The sequence below is a fragment of the Lotus japonicus genome, chromosome 1 (assembly GCF_012489685.1).
Source record: "Lotus japonicus ecotype B-129 chromosome 1, LjGifu_v1.2".
NCBI classification, from domain to species: domain Eukaryota; kingdom Viridiplantae; phylum Streptophyta; class Magnoliopsida; order Fabales; family Fabaceae; genus Lotus; species Lotus japonicus.
In genome coordinates, this window is record NC_080041.1 from 47,875,068 (window position 1) to 47,893,893 (window position 18,826).

Consider the following 18,826-nt stretch of genomic DNA (forward strand, 5'->3'; position numbering starts at 1 on the left):
ACCAGAATGCAAAACTAAACCAACCAAACCGTTACTTTAACAGCCGTCACACACAAAAGGAACCGCCACACACACCAACAAAATTTCACGAAGAACTCCACTGTTGATTTCAACTCGTTCTCAACATGGGCACTGATTCGATGGGAAGCGAAGGGTACTCTCCGTTGAAGGATTTGAGATTGGAAATTGAAGTAAAGGAGAGAACTTTCTCTCTTTGCTTTTGGGTTTACTTGATGAACTCCACCACATTCCCTGCTACCATTATTCAACAGGTTAAGTATTAGCTTCTTTTCATTATCTTTCACTTTTTCTTTTTTTCTTATCCCAGTTGTTTGCTTTGGATGAAAATGTTGTAAAGTTTTGATCTTTTTGGCATTTCATTTGATGGGGTTTGTGTTTTTATTTCAGTTCTTTTGGAATGGTGGTTTTCCTTCATTGTGAAGGGGTTATGGTTTTCTTAAATCTTCTTGATCAAGCATTTTATGATCAAGTAATTGTGATTTTCTTGTGTAATTTTACATTTTGTTGTTATCTTTTGGGGATGAATCAGTTATAATAAAATTGCAAATTCTCAATTTGTTTATGTTTCATTGTCACTCCAGTCTCCATATATAAATTTGTTATGGTTAATGTTTACTTGAGTGTGAAAGTTAATGTCATATAGCTTTAATGTGATTAATCCAGCTGATGCAAAATATTTTGTTGGGTTATCTATCCTATGTTTTCAATGTTTTGGTATCTCAAATTGATTCCAATTCATCTTGCTGTGCTCAATAGTTTGCTTCATTTGATGCCATCTCTCTAGTGCAAGCCACAAGGCTTTGGATATTTAATTATAACACTTTGTGGCTTACATGAGACATTAGATGGAATAATTGTTGTCTACATACTTTAGGGTTGAAAATCTTGATATCCAATTTTCTACCTCTAGTAATTCTTTTTTATGTTGCATTTCATCATTTTGTTACCTTTGGGTTATTATTCTGTATTTTTTATTTAGTCACTGAAAGCTGCTAAATAGATTAATGGGGTTTTGCAGGTCTACTCCGATATATCTCAAAGTGCTCCTTTTCTTGTTATTAATGAGAATAAGAGAATCAATATTTTACCAGTTCTTCATTTACATGAGGAAGCTCCTGATATTGGCAATATAAGTTCCTGGACAGAGGTTCCACATGCAACTGCTGATTTTGAGTTTCCTTTGGAAAAATGGGTTCATGTTGGATGTGAGGTATCTTATATGAACACTTGGTTTCTGGATTTAAATCAAGAGTAAATAGAATAAAAACTAAAAATAAAGCTGGCTTGCCATTGACCATGTTTGGCCTTAAGCACTTTATGTTCTTTAGTGAGAAACATAGGAGCAATTTCCTTCCTGCTACTTGTTGAGATTGGTCCATTTCTTTTTTCATTTTAAATTTATTTTAAGGAAATATATGAGATGGCTATTCTTCCATGTTACAGGTTTGTCCAAATCATATCCAGCTTCAGATTAATGGAGAGATTGTAGGAAAAAAGTCTCTGTCTTCCTTATTAAATAAGGAACCTAATTCAAGTGATTTGAGGAAAATAACTTTGGCCAATGTTGGTGGTGATGGAAATAGTGTGCATGGTTATGTGCACAATTTTGAAGTATTCCCTATTATTTCTCCTGTCAAGGATCACCATTTAAAGGTGATTAATTCCCTGATTGTAATTTTTCTTCTTGAAATTCTATGGTAGTTTCTTTTTTACAAGATTTTATTACTTCCTTTGTTGATAACTGAATATTATCTGATGCCAGAACCCTCCTCTGAAGCTAACAATTGATGAATCATCTGCATCTGAGATTGAAGAAGAAAGTGACGGTGTTTGGGGCATTGTTGGTGGCAAGGTAAGAAAGATGTATTTTGCCCATCACATCTGGTGTATCTTTTTTTTTTTTGTGTTTGTTTTTATTATTATGAATCATTAATAAAAAACTCGGGTAAGCTTTCCAGTTTTAGTTGGTTTTTTATTTTGGAAATAGGTGATGCAGTTTATGTTTGTCATTTTAAAGGTTCTTATAATCCAGCCATATATACATGCAAGTCTGAAGTCTTAAGAGTTGAGCCAGTTTATTTTGTTGAAGTGATGGTTCTTCTTAAAATTCATGTTAGGCCTAACTCTACCCCAAAAGCTTGCTCAAGGGTGAGGATTGCTCTACCCTATATATGGACTTATTTGACCATATCTGTAGACTGTAGTCAATATTGGACCTTAACACACCTCCTCACGGCCAGAGATGGACATCTGAAGCACGAAATTTGCAGGAATGGACGAACATCTGGGTGGCATATATATGGGTGGTCTCCAATAAAAGAATCTAGGATAGACTCATACAATCTTCGAATTTGGGTTAGGTCTAACTTTAACCCAAAAGCTAGCTCAAGGGTACCCTATAGATGGACTTATTTGGCCATATCTCTAGTTGATGTGAGACCTTAGCAGTTCTAAACTCCAAAAATAAAGTATGTATGTATGTTTATTTGTTTGTATGTAAGTAACTGTGTGTTTGTGTGGAAGTCACTATTCATCTTTTAGTACTTGCACACTGATTGCATTGATGTTTGCTCTTTAATTTCCTATGAATGGCACAAATTAAGTCCAGTACTAAGTGCTAACTTCCCTTTTGGTTAAAATTTTAATGTAAACTTCACTTTTGCATAATTTGGGGCAGGCATCTTGTCGCAGGAACTTCTCCTTGGATGTTGTTCTATCAGATGGCTTTGGAGATCCCGTAGATAAGGAGAATGAGGTTTATAATCCTGCCATTATGACTGTTCAAGTTAAAGCTCTCTACTTGGTAGGGAGTTAGGATTTGTAATATTTACTATACTCTTTCTGATTATAGCAGGTTTTTGCTTCACTTTTGTATGCTGACACCCGGGCTCCGGTGGAGAAAACAATTGATGAAGAAGCACCACTTTTGGTTAGCTATGATGGAATTGAATTTTCTTCTGGTGAAAGACCAAGTAAAATTTTACTGGGGCGTGCATCATTTAAGCTCAAAATATCTCAGGTAAGGATACTATGTATGAATATTTGTCATGCTATCTCTTCTAATGAATTTTGGCAGTTGCTTTTTGTGATTCCTGGAGAAGCAAGTTTTTTGTTGGAAAGTGACAAGATTGCCTATACTATAAGCAATGGATAAGCATTCATACTTATACCATTTACCATAGTTTCAACTTTCAAATACTTTCTAATTTTTTGGCTGAGAATTAATGACCTGGTATTACTTGTCATTTAATATTAATATCAGTGTCATAATATTTAAGAAATTTTTATTTCTAACGTATGTTGGAGCAATATCTTTGAGTTTCCAGTGCTATTTCAGTCTAAAATTTATGTGAATGCCTTTTCAATTTCATTCCATATTTTTGGGTACTATTACTAACTAATGTTCATCTTGCCAGCTTTCTTCTAAGTGTGATAACAGGTTATTCCTCATCAGATTTTGTGTTCCAAAATTAGGAGATTTTCCTTTTCTTGAGACATTCAGCCGTCCAATTCGATGCATCTCTAGGAGCCGCAACACTAAATTATCCACTCTGGTGTGGAAAAGGCCAACTTCTGCTCTTCATCAACTTAGTTTATCACAATCTTCAGCAATGGTTGATGAGTCTTTGGAACATATGCAATGTGGTCTTGAATCAACAGCCAATCCATTAGTGAAGCGGTTTAGAGTTGGACATGACAAGATATCTGTATCAGTGCAACCTGATGAGGAATGTAATTCTCATGTATGGACTGCTAATCAGGTGGTTACCAGTTTTTGTTTTAATGTTATACTATCTTTTTTGATATATAAATAAAATGGCATTAAATATAAAAAAGGCAACTACCACTTGACATGTGCATGGATAGCTACCTAGTTGGTTGTAACTTTATGGCTATTATGTCAAATGTTGTACCACAGTCACTACAGGCTGTTTTGATTGATTCACCATAGAAAAAATCTGAATATCTCATTTTTCCATAAGCTGTTTCATACATTTTGTCTTCATCTGTTATCTTTTGTACAATTTACTTCAGCTTTAGTGCACGTGTTCTCGCAAGGATCTAGGGATCCTCAGATCTAGGGTTAGTAAAGCCGTTTCTTAGCAAAGGAGAACCTGTCTTATTGAGTCATGGGTCTAGCCTTTTATAGTGGGGCTAAACCCTAATCCTAAGCTATTACATCATGGGCCTTACAATTGCCTAAATAGGCCTCATGTCAGGTCTGGCCCAAGCACTGACGCCAGCACTTAGGGGACTCACCCTGTGTCCTATAACGCTCTTGGGGACTCGCCCCTTACCGCAAGCTCCTTAGACTAGGGCACCAGCTTTTGGGCATGACGCCCTATCCAGTCCACATGTCCACAAGACGCCAAGTCCAAGGCATGAGGATGAAGTGCATCTTTACCTGTGCTCGCCAAGTCACCATTCCTTCAGCCTAGGGCGTGTCGCCCTCTCTGGTCCAGCACATGTTTGAACTTATTAGAATATAAATTTTTTAATCAGTGCTCACTAGAAAATCAACAATATTTGCGGAACAGAGTCCTGAGATTAGTGAAACTAGTGCAATTCATGAACATTTGTGATCAGTTTTTTGATTTCAGGTTAATAACTTGGGCAGGCCTATGAATGGTTTTGTTTCTCTGATACACCACCTCGTAAATGCCAAATCATGGAAAGAACACAAGCCAATCCGTCCTTGTTTTAAGATTAAATCAATTTAGGAGAGTAAGGGGGGCATTGACCATTGAGGTTTGAAACCTTGACCACTTGGTCTGACACACTTTGATTATTGAATCTCAAGCTTTTTTGGAAATGCCTTGGAATGGTTTTTATTTATATCCAACAATGAACATATTCACTATGAGGCCAACTTGATATTGTCAAGTAGATTATATCTGAGTTTAGAAGCCTTTATTTCTTAGCTATTAACATTCTTCCTTACATGCTCTATAAACCTTTGCCGATGTAACCTGGGCATTTTTAAATTTCGTTACCAATGTTTCCTTCAATTTCTTTAGGATTTGTCTTGCATATAACCTTTTTCTGCCATTCTCTTTTAACTATAATTGCAAACTTATTCAAACTTAGGTTCAGAATGAGTTTCCAACCAGCATGGATGCGAGGCCTACTAAATTTGATGAAGCCGATGACTCTCCATCTGACTCAGAGAGTATAGGGGAGAGAAATTCACCTTCGAATAATATGGCAAGTAGAAGATATCCAATATCGGATATGACCATTTTCAAATACTGCCTGGCAGGCTTGGCTGAGAGATCTCTCATGCTAAAGGAAATAGCTTTCTTTTCTTCTGGCAACGAAATTTTGGAGTTGGCTCATCACGTGTCACTCTATTCAGGATGTTCACACCATGGGTATGTGATTTTTCTTACAAGGGTTTTATAATTGCTTTAGTACCCCATGGAGTATAATAGTTGGGCATAATTGCTTTTAAATTGAAAAATTGTGCTGATAATCTAAAATCAACAATAATTCATCAAATAATAAATCTTTGTCAATTCTTAAATTTCTTTCCCTTTTCAGTATTAAATATAATACCCGCTACTAGTATTAATTTTTTTCAAGCATGACCCTAATACTGCATATTGTTTGGTACAGTCTCACGCTAATGTGCTTAAGCTGTTTAGGTAGAGGTTCATGATTAGCTTACTCCCTTTCCTAACTTATACCGGCAAGAGCCCTTTGGGTTTGAAGTTTAGGCACTGCAAAGACCTGTTTTTGTTGTGTGCTGAATTTAACCTTACTTTTTAAAAAATATTTTGGGGGTCGGGATCATGGATCATACTCTTGAACATTTAATCAGTTACATTCTTGTACCATGTCAATGACAAACTATCCTAAAAGCTCAATTTATTAGGTGAACCCTCATCAATGGCTTTTTATTCTCTTAACAATTTCCAATGACAACTTGTCTGGACTTTTTCTTGGTCTCATTTGGTGGAAGTTTTAACTCACTAAATCTAAATCGAAATTGAATGTTCTGGCTACATTTTAGGCCTGCATCATTCTATCCTCATTATTTCATGCTTACAAAAATTTACAATTTTCTTCATGGTTTATATGATTAATTATGTTTACTGCAATTACCCAGCTTGATTCCTCCTTTTTAATGGTTGCCTTTTGTTTCTAAATCAGAAACCAAATATTACTAGCCAAGAGATTGATAGAAGATGGAACTAATCTTTGGAAGGTATTGTCTCCAAACAACCACCACGTTTCATGGGAGAGTGCAGTCTATGAGATTGAAGAGAAATTCATGAAGATTGCTTCTTGTGATTCAAGATCTCTCTCACATCAGGTCCTTTAACTGTTTCCACCTGAAAGTTACATTGCAGGGGCATTAATACATCAGTTTGTGGTTACTAACACTGTAAAATGCAACAAATACATCATTCTTTGAGCTTTATTTGGCTGGGAATTTCTTATTATTTCCAAGATGAACTTAAATTTATGTGGTAGAGCTAGGCCTTTCCAGTTGTTTCCTTCAAGGATAGAGTAACTACAAACATTGAAACTAGTGCTTACCATTATCAACAATCAACGGTGTAAATGGAAATAGGAAAAAATACAAGTTAGGAAAAAAATACAAGTTTATAGTGGTCTTTGGGTTTTTCTGAGTATATCACAATCCTAGAAGGATAGCCTGCAAAAGTATCATAGTTTTTGTAATGGTTGCAGGACCTAGAGCTTCTGAGAAGGATTGCTGGATGTCAAGAGTATCTGACACAGGAGAGCTTTGAGAAATTGTGGTGCTGGGTGTACCCAGTAGCTTTTACAATATCGAGGGACTTGATCAATCCTATCTGGAATTCCGTAGCACCTAAATGGATAGAAGGATTGATTACTAAGGAGGAGGCCGAAGCTTCACTTCGAGGTCCTGCAGGATTTCAAGAACCCGGTACCTTCACACTCCGATTCCCCACTTCAAGAAGCTGGCCCCACCCAGATGCAGGTTGCCTAATTGTGACTTACGTTGGCAATGACTACAAAATTCACCACAGATTACTTTCTATGGATCATGCTTATGGGTAAGCTTTATTTACTCTTTAGAGAATCTGTTGCATATTAATCTACTTTGTTGGATGTTCCTAAGTCATGAATGTCTTGTAGAAGGAAGAGTTAAAGATATGTTTTTAAGTTATAAATGAGGAAGTAGGGAATCAACTTATTAGCTCCAAAAGGACTTTAGGCTTGTTGAGAAAGAGGAAAACAGAGTGCATATAACTTAAACTGTGCATTACAGTTACTGAGCAGAGGATAATATGTTTACTAAGGGTCATAAATACAATGTGTTGAGAAGTCCCACATTGACTAGAGATATGGCCAAATAAGTCCTTATAAAGGGTAGAGCAATACTCACTTCTAAGCTAGATTTTGGAGTAGAGTTAGGCCTTACCCAAATTCTATTATGGTATCAGAGCCCATCCTAGATCCATTTATTGGGTACCCATAAGTGGGTCACCCGTAGATGTTCAGTTCTGCAAACTTCGCGCTCCAGTTGTCCAGCCTTGGGGATGAGGGAGGTCTTTAATATATGGTAGAACAATCCTCACCTCTAAGCTAGCTTTTAGGATAGAGTTAGGTCTAACCCGAATTCTATTCCAAAGATTTATAGTTACCCCAATTACCATAATCACATCACAATAATATACAATACTTCTAATGAAGACCTAATGAATCCATAATTACTCTATTTATATTATTTCCAACACTCCTTTAAGTTGGAGGATACAAATCATATGCATACACCAGGCTTCTTATTTGTTTAAGTATAGCTAACTTGAGGACCTCTCGATGACTTTGTGAAGACATGTACCAGTTGGTCATTGGAATTGATTATGCTTGTGGTGGTGTTTCAACTTTGTTGGGTCTCTTCTTATGATTATCTTAAACAATTTTCTTTTCTTCTCTTCGGTCTTTTATATTTTTATAGCTCTATTATCTCTTTTCTTTTTATTGAACTCATCTTTTGTTCTCATTCAATTTTGATTAATAAATATAAATATAGCTTCAATTTTTAGTAATTTTTTTTTTGAAATGTATATTATGTATTAATGTATTTATACTATTTGAACTATATCCAAAATTCTAAAATAGCGGGTATACTGCCATGCGCTATCCTGGCATCACATTTTTGGAGCTAGCCATTATGCTCTTCTATCTTGGGATTTATAATTCTGTGAGACGTTGAGATACTTCAGTTTTCCAACCAATCTTTGACACCTCTCTGGATCTAAAATGTTGCTCCCCCTTTCTTTGGAGAAGTTTGACTTTGGGATCAATAGAAGTACGAACAAGCTTAGCATTGATCCACCCATTTCTTTTCAAATGTCCATTGCATGCTTCCTTTGAAAAATCACTATACCATTCTTGGATTATGCTGCCTCTATTCCTAAGAAGTAACGAAGTTTGCCAAGATTTTTTGTTTGAAAATGGTGATAAAGGTGTTACTTTACCTATGTGATGCCATGATTATTACTACCTGTAATGATAATGTTGTCAAAGCACACAACCAAGTAAATGCACTCTGCATCTTTATGTTGATAGAAAACTGAGTGGTCAGCCTCACTCCAATCATGTCAAACGATTGAATCACATTGTTGAATCTATTAAACTATGTCTGGGTGATTGTTTAAGCCTATATAAGGATATGTGAGGATCACAGGCTAGTCCTTAGGAGTCCCCTTAAGCAAAAAAAAAAAACACGGAGGTTGCTTCATATAAACTTCTTTTGTGACATCACCATGAATGGGAGCATTTTTTATATCAAGCTGGTATTGAGACCAATTTTATATAGCATCCACTGTCACTGTCTCAGCTCGTGTATCACGAAATGTCTCTTGCAAAAATGTCTTCTTCTAGAAGATCCACCACCACTGTCGCTGTCTCAGCTCGTGTATCACGGTCAGCAACGTCCCTGTTCTCTACCACCCTGACTAGTGACGAACTACTTCTGACTCTCATCTGGGGCCATATCTTTCATCCCCTTGGCCCAACCACCAAAGCTTGATCTACTTATTGCATTGCGGAAAGGTGTACACTCAGCTCATCGTCCTTGGCCTCATTATGCCACTTTGAGCCATCACTGTTTATCTCCTTCCCATTATACTTGTCTCCCTTGTCCTATGTGTCTCTTCCTAAGATTGTAGGTGATGTCTTAGCTCATCCAGGTTTGAGATAGGACGTGATTGATGAGATGGGTGCATGTCAAAGCAGTGATACTTCTGTACTCATTTCTCTTCCTCCAAGGATGTCTATTGTAGGTTGTGGGAGATTTTCATAGTGAAGGTTGGTACAAATGGTGAAATTAATCGACTTAAGGGTTGTCTGCTGGTACCCGGATATGCAGAGGTTTTCTCAGATGAGAGAAGGGGGTGTGATAGAAACAGAGATGAAAAGAAGAAACTGAGAATATTATAGAAAGCAAAATAGAGCAAAGCTCAATTACAGATGAGTATGCACTACCCAGAGCCCCAGCTCCTACCAGAGAGAAGAGTCTCTCCTAACAAACTAACCAATTCTCATACCTGCCTCACACACTCCCCTCACCTCTCCCTTCATACCCCAGATTCCTTTCCACGTCACTAACTAATTCTCCTTTACCCGATCTGTCCCTATTTTCCTTCTTCTAGAATAAACCAACCATGTAGTGGGCCCTTTTGAACTCTGGCCCAACACCTCTCCCTGATTCTCATTGTCTACGGGTCCAGGTATCCTATCAGGGTGGAAAGGTGGTTCAAACAAACTCAGACCAAGAATTGGATGAGGTGGATGCAACAAAAGGAACAGAGCCCAAAAAGATAACATCAACAGCTAGCTTTGATATCATCTTAAATTTGGGCCAATGTGAAACTCTACTCTAAAAGAGACCTCGTGAGTCGATGTGGGTTCTCAAGACAGAACCCTCACACCCAAGACTAGACATCTGTTGTGTGGAGATATAGGACTAGTTTATTTTATTGCATTGGGAAAGTTGTTGGGGCCTTAAGGGCAGATAGATTTCACTGGGAAATTCTGTGGGTTTAGGTATATTTTTTGGATAACGGTGGGTGACTAGTATCGGATCTAGGATAGGTTTTAATACCATGTCGCGAAAGAAGAAAATTAGATCAGATAACCATATTCGTGTTTTCCCATTACATGAGAATAATAGATATACTAAGTCATAAATACAAGGATTAACTATTACCCTAAGTATCATATTCACAAGAATAGACAGTATCTAATCGAATCCATAATTACTCTATTTACATCACTTCCATCAAAGTGAAAATGTATGCTTTTGCCCCCCTTGTGGCTATTTACTTACAACTCTAGATGATCAAACTATTCAAAACATTTTTGATAAAATTCTACGTAGTCATGAAAAGTAATATCACAAGGGTCCATTTCTTGACCACTTAGAAGCTTTGATATCATGTACCAACTCTCTTAAAAGTTTAAGCTATTAGGTGGAAATCCATTAATGTTTATATCTCCTACAAGGTGAATTGATCTGTCAATGATGTTGATAGTGCGTTGAATTTGGTAATTTATTCCTTAGCTTACCTAGTGGAGTACATCTAAAGGATGCACAGAGAATTAACCATACAAGAGAAGTTATAGAAGTGAATCCTGAATATTAGACCTTTGATGAACATTCAAGAAAATATCACTGAAAAAGTTAGAGGTCTATCACCTAATCACTTATAATATATGCCATCTTTTAACTAAAATATTAATTACACTTATTGTTTTTACAGCTCTGGTGATAAAAGAACTGACATGAAACCGTTGCAAGATATGCTGCTGGAAGAACCTGAACTGTCTCGGTTGGGAAGGTTAATATAAAGCACCTTTTTCATTGTTTCCTGTATATTGAATGCTTGGCATTTCTCAATATTGACTATGCGAATAATGTGAATCTGTTCAGGATAATAAGAAGTCATTAAGCAACACCAAGTGCAGAATGTCCAGTTACTTTTAAGGTTGTCTTCGCAAGATAGACTCCAAAAGGAGAATGTAGAAGGTTGTGCTTGAATTATGCTAATGTGTTTTCCATTTAACATGTAAATATGTAAAGAAAGTGTTCAGGGATGATATTTTTAACATTAACAGCGATGATCATTGTATGGGTCAATATTCATTTATATGTAACAGCCACCAATCAAAGCATCACTTTTGAGTTTTTATTGTTGAGTTGGCTTCAACTTAGTTAAAATACTAATATTAGTAATAGAAAACAATGTTAAATTCATGTTTTTAACAATGAATTCAACAAGTCTTCAAGTAGGAGTTTCCCATTTTTTTTACTCTAATAAGATGTTGATCAATCTTCCTTCTTTATGTCAATGCTTATTCTTCTTTATGTCTGGTCCTTTTTTTTTGAATAATTTATGTCTGGTCCTTGAAAACGTAAGAAATGGGCTAATACTCGTAGACGGTGGAATTATAGTAGACGGTGGAATTAATACTAACAAGTGGGTTCAATAAAGTAGGTGATACTTTCAAAAAAAAAAAGTAGGTGATAATTATCATGAGATAATTATTGTGGAGTATTTATTTAATGAAGGGTATAAAGGGATGAAAGTGTGCTAAAATATTTTGGATATGTATGTAAAACAACTATGGTTTTGGAATAAAATGAAAAACCTAAAACTACAATAGTTTTGGAACGGACGAGGTAATACTCTATTTTCCATTCAGTTTATCAAGATCTTTATGTAACACTTTGATTACTTGTTATATTGAAGAATACGTGCATATTTGGATATACTATAAAAAATTAGGGGGAATTAAAATCATGAGGAATAAAAGTAATTTTTCTTAGCTTTTAGTTTTATCCATAGTGATTTTTTCTTTCACCATGATTTTCTACACGACATCCCGTTGGCACCAATGCCTATCATTATCCCGTGATAGGGGAGGGTAGAAAAATAAAGTTTGTAATTTTAATTTCTTCACATGATTTGAAGTACCCCGAATCTTTCGATAAAAAAGTACCAAAAATCTCTTCCAGCACATGATGAGTCACAAATAATGATGGATAACAGCTAACATGTGTTCTTTAAAAGCCATAATTAGAAAAATCCAAAAAAGAGGAAAAAAGGACTTTGAGTCCATTCATCCCGTTTACCAATTCAAAACCAATTTGATAGGAGTCAATTGATCCAAACGGCTACTAGAATAGTCAAAAGGTTAATCTTATCTAAAAACTCTATCCTAAAAATGAAGTTCTCTCAAACAAAAATTCTATTTTTATCTCATATACCTCTCTATATATTCCCCATGGCTTGGGCTTCATATATATGGTAGAACTATATAGATAGAAAATACGAAACTACGTAATACTGATAAAACTCCTTTCTTTCCAAGATGTATAAGGTATACCTAGTTTCGTCTTTTCTTCTGGGGCTTTTGGTCCTTTCTCAAGCACAAGCAAATGATAACAAGATTGGGTTTTATGAGCTCAAGAAAGGGAACTTCAGGCTGAATTTGACAAACTATGGTGCCACAGTTGTCTCCGTCATTGTGCCTGATAAACATGGTGTGTTTTATGTTCTTAATTATTTATATGTTGGTTTTATGTTCCCTCTTTGAATTTCAGTCATTTCAAGATTTTTTATCCTGTTTGTCTCTCCAGGAAATTTAGCTGACATTGCCCTTGGCTATGATACCGTTGATGAGTACAAGGTATTTGTTTTTGATCTTTGGTTTTTCATTGATCAAGTTATAGTTTACAAAAAAAAGATTCCATATATAATGAAGTAGGTCCAAGAAGGTCTAGCCCAATCCGCACCCGAACGGACTACAGTCTTTTTTTGTCTAAATGGGTGGATCAGGCCGGATGACGGGTTGGGCGGATGAGGAAACGCGGTTTAATGAGGAATGTTACTCAGTTTTAAAACAATAATTTCTCAATTTCAATTGCTTGATATTTGATGCAGAATGATGGAGTTTATTTTGGAGCCCTTGTTGGACGTGTTGCCAATAGAATTGGGAATGCTCAGTTCACTTTGGATGGAAAAACCTATAAATTGCCTGCTAATGACAAGGACAACACACTCCACGGTATATTAATAAATTTAATGAAATTAAAATCCTTCTAATCCACATACTTATGATGCAATTATGTATATTTTCATTTTCTATTTAACTTTTTGATGGAACTCATTTTAACTGTTTAAACACTTGGAACATATGAAATATCAGGTGGCCCCACAGGGTTTGGAGATGTTGTGTGGACAGTAAAAACCCACAAGGAAGACAGCCACATTACATTTACCTACCACAGTTTTGATAATGAACAAGGTACCCTTTAAACGAACAAGGAGATGTTGTGTGGTCTCAACTAATTCATATTAGGGAGTGTAAATTTTACACTGATATTGCATTAAAGTTTAAACTATGAGTTTTTGACCATATATTGAATATTGTGTATACTTGAATTTCTAGGATTTCCTGGACAACTTGAGGTCTCTGTTACTTACATGATCATTGGAACAAACAAATTGGGAGTGAGAATGATTGCCACCCCAGTAGACAAACCCACCCCAGTGAATCTTGCCCAGCACACATACTGGAACCTGAGGGGCCATGACAGTGGTGACATTCTCTCACACACAGTCCAGATTTTTGGCTCAAAAATCACCCCAGTGGATGACGAGCTCATCCCCACTGGTGAGTTCCAAGAAGTGAAGGGAACCCCTTATGATTTCCTTGAACCAAAGGAAGTTGGTAGCCAAATCCATGACCTTCCTGGCCTATATGACGTCAACTATGTGCTTGACCCAAGCAGCCCCCAACACTTGAGGAAGGTGGCTATAGTGAAGGACAATGTCTCTGGCAGGAAACTAGAGTTGTGGTCAAACCAACCTGGTGTTCAATACTATACTAGTGGTATGTTGAAGGATACTAAGGGAAAAGGTGGAGCCACTTATCACCAATATTCTGGAATTGCATTGGAGACTCAAGGCTTCCCTGACTCTGTGAATCACCCCAATTTTCCATCCATGATTGTGCGTCCTGGACAGACATACAAGCATTACATGGTCTACAGATTCACTGCTAGCTAATTGGATTCATCAATTTTTCAGATCCACTTTTTGTTTGTATAGCATATAATACAATTAGTGGAATGATTCATTATATGTATTTATATTTTCCTCTTGTGTCATACTTTATGAGGCTGTGATATGAATTTGTGTTGACAAATTGCGTTGCACACTCTTCATACACTATAAAATTTAGAGTTTAATTTTGATGCACCGACGGTGTAAAGTTTTTTTACACCGTCAACCAATTAGATTTTAAAGATGTGTCATGTTAATTAATGAAATTAAATAAAAAGAGAGATTTTCTCACATCTTAAAATTTAATTGGTTGAGGGTGGAAAAAAACTTTACACCGTCGGTGCATCAAACTTTTTCTCTAAAATTTATCATATAAGACTTTGATCTCTTTGGTTTACTTTTCTCAGGATTGGTGGTCCACTTAAATATATATATATATATATATATATATATAAAAAAGGAGTGTATTATTATGAGATATGAGAGGAATTAATAACAGCCCTTGGATTAATATGAATGACCAGGATTCAATCTCATTAAAAGCAGCCCACACTTATTTCATTAATCCTAATTTCACTTTGCGTTTGAAAATTTAGGATTATGACTATTAGTCACACATTAGCTTGTATAGAGAGCACCGTACCGCTGTTCAATTCGTGTGAGATATCATATGATTTCTTCTTCAAACTCTTTTTTTTTATAAGCAATGATATTTTGAAAGAGAAGTACAAGGGTACTTCAAACCCAATACAAAGATAAAAAAGGTACAAGAAGAAAAGAAAAAAGACTAAAGGTAAAGACAGGTCCTAAAGTCAAAAAGCTCCCAAGAAAGACACAATCAATTCCAGAGTAAGTACAAAAAACATCCTCAAATCATGTCATCTGGTCAATGCAATGCATTGGGGTGTTAATCCACTCAAATAGGAGCAATGGAAATCTGTCAGCATAGCTAGCGTTGAACCACTACCACAATTTCACCTGGACTTTATCAATAATGTCGCTGCAATCTGAATCTGCATTCCTAAACACCACAACATTACGATGACACCACAACTGCCAAACCACTGCTCCCCAAATAGCCCACCACATGCGCTTCTACTTTGGGTTCCTCCTCAAAAATTCCTGCTGCATAAAATGGCCTTTGCTGTCCTTTGGTAAAGCCAAACAAGGCCTCAACCATCTATAACATGCGTTCCACAAAGATGAAGAAAAAACGCATGTGAACCGTAAATGTTCCATTGATTCCTCCTCCTGGTTGCAAAGCAGGCATGTCGCATCCTCTTCCATGCTCAGAATTCCTCTCCTCTTCAAATCTTGTCTAGTTTGAATACGATCCAATAAAACCCTCCATATGAATGCTTTGATGTTTGAAGGCGTAAAGACTTTCCAGGGTTGTGCAAAGCAGGGATGGGATTCCGCTTCCAAAGCGACATCCTTCGACAAGAGCTCATACGCAGACTTAACAGAGTACATTCCCGCAGTGTCAGCCATCCAAACCCATTTATCCAAAGATCCCCTCCTTAGAGCCATACCCTGCAGCACACTGTGAAGTTCAGTAAGTTCCTCTGCCTCCCTACCTCGCAATTCTCTCCCCCACTCAAAACCCCAATTCCAAACCTCTCCGACCCAAGTTCCCATATCGCTAACACGGTTTTTCAATTGGGTCGTAACACCACAAAGTCTCCATAATTTCTACTCAAAAGGAACCTCCCCAACCCAGGCTTCACTCCAAAACTTAATATCAGTTCCTTCCCCAACCTGTCGGCAACACGAGGCATCAAACCAGCAGGCCTCCCCATTACTGAAGCATACTTTCAAAATGTCCTTCCACCACGAAGAAGCCTTCCTCGGAATCACCGCATGAGCGCCTCTCCTTCATGGAGAAGTTTCCACCTCCATTTTCCCAAAAGTGCAGTATTGAATCTCCCCTAAACCTCCATCCTCTTTAGCCTTGCAAATAACATCCCACTTAACCCACGCCACCTTCCGGCCACCATCGTGGCTTCCCCAAAGAAAGTTCCTCACTATTTTCCTGCATTCCTTCTGAACCCCCACCGACATTTTGAACACAGACATGTAAAACAGTGGGATAGAAGATAAAGTACTATTTACCAAACACAATCTGCCCCCAAATGAGACATTTCTATGCCTCCAATCTGTCAATCTTTTTTTCAATCTTTCAATGACTGGAACACATAAACTCTTCCTTCTGGGATTCCCTCCTATCTGTATTCCCAGATAAGAGAAGGGAAGTTGCAGCACCTTACAATTCAAAACCGCAGCTATAGTATTGACTTCCCTCTCATCAAGCGTAACACCATCAACCTTACTCTTGCTAAAATTAACCTTGAGGCCCGATACTAATTCGAAGCACCTCAAGATGCACTTTACCACAAAACCATTCCTTCCGGTCGCTTCTCCCACAAATAAAGTGTCATCTGCAAATTGGATAACACTCACCTCCACCCCATTATCTCCACCCATCTTGTATCCCTTGTAGAGCTGTAAACGCACTGCTTGCCTTACCAAAGCATTCAAACCTTCCGCAACAATCAGAAATAAAAACAGTGCCATTGGGTCACCTTGGCGTAGCCCCTTTTCCATTCCAACCTCCGTAGTCGAACTGCCATTAACTAGGATTGAAACACTAGCAGATTCCAAACACCCCTTTACCCAACGAATCCACTTCTCACTGAAATTAAATCTCCTCAGCATATAGTATAAAAATTCCCATCTCACCGTGTCGTACGCCTTCTCAAAATCGACTTTGAAGGCAAATAATTTCTGCTTCCTGCATCGGGCATCATGAATAATTTCATTGGCTAATACCACATTTTCCAGCAAGCCTCTCCCTTCGAAGAAGGCGGTCTGACCTTCATCTATAACAGAGGGCAACGCCTTTTTCAACCCGTTGGACATAATTTTCGAAACTATTTTGTAAGTACAGCCCACAAGGGATATGGGCCTATATTCATTAAGGCTCGTTGGGCTCCCAACTTTAGGGATTAATACGACAAAGGAGGGATTACACCCTCTAGGCCAACTCCCATGCTTGTGGAAGTCTTGCACCATGTTCACCACGTCCGGGGCTAGCAGATCCCAAAACTTCTTCAGAAAACCGAAACTGTACCCGTCTGGCCGAGGGCTTTTATCCAGACCACATGCCCATACTGCATCTTGAATCTCCAACGGATCAAAATCTGTCGTCAGACCTGTATTATCTGCTTCTGATAAACTGCCCAGCGGAACCCCGTTAAGGTTAGGATAATTCCACCGTTCTTGTTTGTATTTTGCTGCAAATAACTCTACTACCCCTCTTTTCACAATCACCGGATCCTCCTCCCAAACTCCTTCTAACTCCAAGCCGGCCAAACCATTCAATCTTCTGCGCCTATTAATCAGAGAATGGAAAAACTTCGTGTTAGAGTCACCTTCACGGACCCACTTGCTTCTTGATTTCTAGTACATTAGAGACTCTTTCAATTTTGAGACCTTCCATAATTCCTCTTGTAGAGATTGCTTTCTCCTTTGTTCCTCCTCATATTCCCTTTCCTCTTGTTGTTTATCCCAATCTACCAGTTCTTTGACAGTGTTATTACTTTTTGGTTTAGTTCCCCGAACGATTCCTTGTTCCAAGTTCTCAATCTGCTTTTTAGTGCTTTCAATTTTTTTTTGAATACATAGATCCAAAGTTGATAAAATTCAAGCAGATTTTTTTTTTCCTTTCAATACTCCAAAGTAAACCCGGTTATGGGTATTCAGTAGCATGGAAGAGTCCAATTAAAATTAAAATTTATATAGATGGATATGGATTGGAAGATTTCTCACAAGAACAATTGGGCTGTAGTAACACATTAGGCACCAAAACTCATCAATTTAAGAAGAAAAATTAATCCCAAATCAGACCCTAATCTATCTATCTATCTATACTATATATATAAAGGGAAAGTTTTTGCAGCCTGAAGGACAACTTTGTCATTCAATATTTCATTGTACACCACTTTCAAATTAAGCATGGGTATTTATGTAAAAATGCTACATATTTCCGTTAGATTGGATCAGGACCGTTGATTGCATCTGCAATGTTGTTGGCATTCATCATATGTTAATGCCTCTTCCTTTTCCTCATTCATCGGTTACACTTTCTCATAAACCTCTTGGGCTTCAACAATCTTCCCACCATTCAATGAATTTAATTCATCCTCACATGGACACTCCTAAGATCAAACAAGTTTGCATCGTCTCTTCCTCTTCCACCTTCTCAAGTTCCACCTTATCATCCACCTCTTTAGCTTCAACTATCTCCCTATAAAATGTCTTCAACAAGCTTTCCCCACATAGGCACTCTCAAATCAAAGCACGCACGCAACAGAGAAAGACGATTCTACCAACCCTCCGCATCACCTGTGCCAATTTCCATATCAAGGTATAACTCAATCACTTATGTTTCATTCATTTGATTATATTCAGTTTCATATCTCAATAATCTTTTATTTTATCTCACATCTTCCCTTCATGTTTCTTTAACAGACAAGTCCTACTTATCATCCTCTACATTACTGTAAGAACTCTCTTTTGAACACTTTTTTTTTGCTTTTCATGTTGACATTTTTTCTGAGAAATAATTTCTGATTTATAATTCAGGCATATTTGCTATATATGTTAGTGAAGTTGTTGTTAACTTTACAATAACAATTTTAAATTTTTTTGCTATTGTTAACTTCATTGTATGAATG

At 37.1% G+C, this 18,826-nt stretch overlaps 2 protein-coding genes across 6 annotated transcripts; both read left to right on the forward strand.

Moving 5' to 3' along the window:
* Window positions 1–11,210, forward strand: LOC130739246 (SH2 domain-containing protein A-like). Of its 5 annotated transcripts, none has more exons than XM_057591532.1 (12): window positions 1–272; window positions 1,040–1,231; window positions 1,465–1,674; window positions 1,784–1,873; window positions 2,699–2,776; window positions 2,873–3,040; window positions 3,438–3,782; window positions 5,110–5,393; window positions 6,175–6,337; window positions 6,718–7,067; window positions 10,782–10,859; window positions 10,952–11,210. In XM_057591532.1, exons 1-12 carry the CDS (start codon window positions 126–128, stop codon window positions 10,968–10,970), a joined length of 2,124 nt encoding a protein of 707 aa, XP_057447515.1. In that variant the 5' UTR covers window positions 1–125; the 3' UTR covers window positions 10,971–11,210. The 5 variants fall into 5 exon arrangements, with proteins under 5 accessions (XP_057447515.1, XP_057447646.1, XP_057447718.1 ...); XM_057591663.1 differs by having other exon boundaries at window positions 5,116–5,393; XM_057591735.1 differs by having other exon boundaries at window positions 3,438–3,764.
* Window positions 11,211–12,312: 1,102 nt separating this feature from the next.
* Window positions 12,313–14,232, forward strand: LOC130739554 (uncharacterized). The gene is made up of 5 exons (XM_057591911.1): window positions 12,313–12,565; window positions 12,662–12,711; window positions 12,966–13,089; window positions 13,231–13,329; window positions 13,474–14,232. Exons 1-5 carry the CDS (start codon window positions 12,394–12,396, stop codon window positions 14,091–14,093), a joined length of 1,065 nt encoding a protein of 354 aa, XP_057447894.1. The 5' UTR covers window positions 12,313–12,393; the 3' UTR covers window positions 14,094–14,232.
* Window positions 14,233–18,826: the final 4,594 nt, after the last annotated feature.